The sequence below is a fragment of the Nannobrachium achirus genome, assembly GCF_963921795.1.
Source record: "Nannobrachium achirus genome assembly, chromosome: 14".
In the NCBI taxonomy this organism is placed as follows: domain Eukaryota; kingdom Metazoa; phylum Chordata; class Actinopteri; order Myctophiformes; family Myctophidae; genus Nannobrachium; species Nannobrachium achirus.
This window is the reverse complement of record NC_137821.1, coordinates 26874380-26878616: the sequence shown is the minus strand read 5'-3', so window position 1 is coordinate 26878616 and position 4237 is coordinate 26874380. Positions and strand designations below refer to the sequence as shown.

At 53.6% G+C, this 4237-nt stretch overlaps 1 protein-coding gene across 1 annotated transcript in view; it reads right to left on the bottom strand.

Annotated features, from left to right (window-relative positions):
* Window positions 1–273: 273 nt before the first annotated feature.
* synpo2a (synaptopodin 2a) overlaps window positions 274–4237 on the bottom strand; it is a gene marked incomplete at both ends in the record, with an annotated part of 26830 nt that continues 22866 nt past the window's right edge. Inside the window, 2 exons of the mRNA XM_080741508.1 lie at window positions 274–2415; window positions 2479–4237. The exon at window positions 2479–4237 is cut by the window's right edge and continues 82 nt beyond it. Coding sequence (XP_080597634.1) covers window positions 274–2415; window positions 2479–4237 — 3901 coding nt within the window. The remainder of the gene's footprint in view (window positions 2416–2478) is intronic.

The window sequence follows — 4237 nt, the reverse complement described above, 5'->3', positions numbered from 1 at the left end:
TTTTTTGACTCGGCTGTATCTGGTATTATAATATACTTACATCCTATGTTATTTTAATCTTTGATTGATGTGTCATGAGCATTAACTCTGACTGAAGATGTTTTTGTCGCCCACCGCCCCAAGTTATTCCTATGAATATGAAAAACTGCTGAAGACACTAATAATGCCAACTTAAATGCACAACATTTGCAGCTCAACTGTGTTTTTGCAAGTGCATCTACCAGTGTTTTCAAGCCTTGGGGCCCGTTAAATGATGAAACCACCTAAAACAAATCACTCTTTCTCAACCGCCATGGGCTTCCACACTTGTGCTGAATTCTTATTAGCTGTGAACTTGGGCTTGGGAGCAGTGGCGGGGTTGCTCCCGGACGCAGAATCGGGCCTTGCAGCCAGGGGTAAACAAGTGACAGGAGGGTTGCTTCCGGAAGCAGAATCAGGCCTTGCAGCCAGGGGGAAACTGGGCACAACGTAATTGCTGGGAGGAGGCTGGGGCTGATAGGGTGTGGTGGGGGCTGCCATGTAAGGAGGACTATTAGTTGGTTGGTATGGGGACTGGGGAACCTGTTGATAATGGGGGTTGGCTGATTGAGGAGATTGGGGTTGATAAGTGGGCGGAGGAGCTTGTTGATACTGTGGGTTATAGGCCTGCTGGTATGGACCACCAGGCACTTGCTGGTATGGACCACCAGGCGCTTGCTGGTATGGGCCACCAGGCGCTTGCTGGTATGGACCACCAGGGCCTTGCTGGTATGGACCACCAGGGGCTTGCTGATAGGGATTGTTAGCAGCAGGAGGATAAGCATTTGCTGGGACTTGCTGGTAGTGGCCATCCTGTACGAGGGGCTGAGGGGGCATTCCATAGCCCTGTGGGGGATATGGGGCATTCATCGGTCCAGCCGGCTGGACAGGAGCCATTTGCTCGTATCTGATTGGTTGGTTTTGGACAGGGGGTGCAGCGGCTGCAGCGGCTGCAGCAGCTTCAGCGGCGGCTTCAGCGGCGGCTGCAGCGGCTGCAGCGGCTTCAGCTTTTGCAGCTTCTGCTGCCTCTGCTGCAGGGCCATAGATGAAGAGTGAGGAATTGAGCTGATAATGTTTAAACTTCATGACATCTACAACATTGAGAGGTTTGGGCGGGGGCTTGGCTTTCTCTTTTTTCTTATTTTTGACTACTGGGCTATCTGGGGGGGGCTGCTTGATCGCTGCAGGTGGATAGGAGGGTGACTGGATAGGATTGTACCCCCTCGAAGGAGGGGGAGCTCGTATATTTGGGGAGTATTTGAACTCATTCGGTAAGGATGCGGTTGGCGATGTAGGTCGGCTTGCCTTATTTGCTTGCACAGTCTGAGAGTCCACAACAAACTTTTCCATGCGAGACTGCCTCTTGGCAAACAGGTCGGCTCCTTTCCCTCTGACAGACATCTCAAACGATGACCCCCCGGATGTAGATGTTTTTAAGACGCTGGACATTGGGTTGATGGGTGAAGAAGATCTTTGACTAGGCGAAGAAGATCTTTGACCGATGGTGTAAGAGCTCATCCGCTGCGGCGGAGGGGGTGGGACGCGGTTTTCTGGGGCATCCTGTGGAGGATGCCATGGTTTGGGCGAGCCTTGAGTCACTCTGGAGTTCATGATCGGCACTGATGTGTTGACGGGTGCTTGCTGTGATGGTGGAGCCCAGGCGTTCGTAGGCGTTTGAGACTGTGTTTGGGCTGGAGACCATGTGTTAATCGGTGGCTGCGGTTGAGTCTGTTGCTGTGTAGGGGCCTGTTGCCAGCCTGGTTGTGGAGATTGAGTTGGAGCAGGCTGAGCCCAGGATTGCTGAGGCTGCACTTGATTCTGCTCCTGGTTCCAGGAATTCATGGGTGGATGAGGATGTTCTTGAGCCTGCTGTTGGCCCCATGTTGGTTGGGGCTGAGCCGGGGCTGGAGCCCATGGATTCATAGGGGCTTGAGACTGGGGTTGAGTTTGTGTTTGTGTTACCCAAGGAGGCTGGGGTTGTGCTTGGGACTGTGATGGAGGCCATGAATCCATTGGGGGCTGCTGCTGCTGATGAGGTGCTGAGGCCCATGGTTGTTGAGGCTGAGCTTGAGGCTGAGGCCAAGCAGTTTGTGCAGGCTGAGGTTGCTGAGCCCATTGTGGTTGTGGCTGGGATTCTGGTTGAGGCTGTTGAACCCATGGTGGTTGTGTTTGGGGTTTTTGATGGGACTGTTGAATCCATGGTGGTTGAGGCTGAGAATCTGTTTGAGACTGAGGAGTCCAAGGGGCCTGGGGCTGTTGTTGCACTGGTTCTTGGGGCTGAGACCAAGGTGGCTGTACTTGCTGAGGCTGTGCCTGTGGCTGAGCCCAAGGTGGCTGACTTTGTGGCTGTGACTGCTGTTGTGCCTGAGGCTGGGCCCAGGGTGCCTGGATTTGTTGCTGGGACTGCAGATTCTCTTGAGGCTGTTGCCAATGCGGCTGAACATGGGATTGGGGTTGCACTTGCTCTTGAGGTTGGGACCATTGTGGCTGGACTTGAGGTTGAGCAGGTGTAGGAGTAGCCCAAGGTTGAGACTGAGCTTGGGGTTGAGTCGGTTGGGGGGTCACCCAAGGAAGCTGTTGTGGGGAGGGATTTGGAGGTGGTTCTTGCGACTGCACTTGAGCAGGAACCCAGGGAGCAGCCGGCTGCTGTGGAGCTTGTGTTTGTGCTGGAGCCCATGTAGTCACAGGAGCAGGCTCGGGCTGTGCAGGAGAATGGCTGTGGCCGTTCTCCTCCCAAGCTGGCCCTTGCTGAACCTGTTGTGGCTGCTGAGGTTCCTCAGCTGGGGTGCTGGTAGGAGCTTCCTGGGGGGCAGTAGGGGGTGAAGGCTCTGCTACAGGCGCAGGCATTTGCTCCAGTTCTGGGGCTTGGGTAATTTCTGTGGTGGGGGCTACAGCAGGTGCGGGGAAACTATTTTCAGCCTGCTGAGGCATGTCCTGGTTGGTACCTTCAATTTGCCAAGGCAGAGAGTTAGGGTTGATCATAGGCTTTGGAGCCACTGGTGGTGGAACTTTGTTCTTAACCCTTGTAGATTGAAGAAAATTGCACGCCTCAGCTCCCAAGCTAAGATAGTCTTCTTCAGGTCCTGACTCAAAGCCTTTCTTGTCACTCCTGTTGAGAAGGTTCAGCAGCTCAGGATTCGGGGGAACTTTGGGTTTGTCTTTGAATGTGAACATAGGCTTGCCCATGAATCTCTTCCTTGTGTCTAACAAAACACCACTGGCGGGTGTAGAAATGCGCTCATCGCGAGAAGCTATCTCCTCTCCTTGGCCCAGGTCTTGATTGGTCCCACTCATTGCGGGATCATAGGGGGTAGGTTCCATGCTTTGAGCTGAGAAGGGTTTAGCAGTGCGGTTACTGATCGAACTCTGCATTTCGTTGGTTTCCTGGTGGACTACGCCATTCACCTGTGCAGAGTACTGCTGAATGTGCTGCTGCTGCTGATGATGATACTCTTGCTGTTGCTCCTGATATATTTCCTGTTGCTGATAATGCTGCTGCTGCTCATACTGCTGTTGCTGCTGTTGGTACTCTTGCTGCTGATATTGGTGGTATTGTTGCTGTTGCTGGTATTGTTCCTGCTGCTGGTATTGTTGTTGTTGCTGTACCTGTTGCTGCTGCTGCTGCTGTTCGTAGTACTGCTGCTCTTGGTACTGCTGGTACTGCTGCTGCTGGCTTTGCTGCTGGCTTTGCTGGTGGACATTCACGTCCATATAGGCCCGGCCCTCTGTGGTGGCCTGCATGTATGAGCGCTCCTCCGCCTGCTGATAAAGGGCTTTCTTCTCAAACTCCTGCACACTTTCAACGGGAATCCCTTGTCGCCGTAGTTCCTCATGCTCAGCAGTGATTTCGTCCATCCTCTGGCGCCGCTGGGCGAACATCAAGGCACCCTTGCCCTTGGTGTCAGGCAAACAGTCCATCTCTGCCTGATCGTTGAGCTGGCGCTCGATTTCAAGGAGTCCCTTGTCCCAGTTCAAGGTCAGCACGCCCTTACCGCCCGAAACATCAGAGAAGAAATGATCGTCAAGTTCCGAGTCACTGGCGGCAACTAGGGTGAATTCAACAGCGTGGGTGTCTTGATTGTCGTCTTCGTCCTCGTCTAGGTCTGACTCGGGCTCGCTCTCTCCAGTGCCGTAGCTCACAAGTGTGTATTTCTTGGCTCTCTGCCGGTGTTTCTTGAACATCAACACCCCCTTGTTGTTGGGGTTGGAAGGAGCAGCC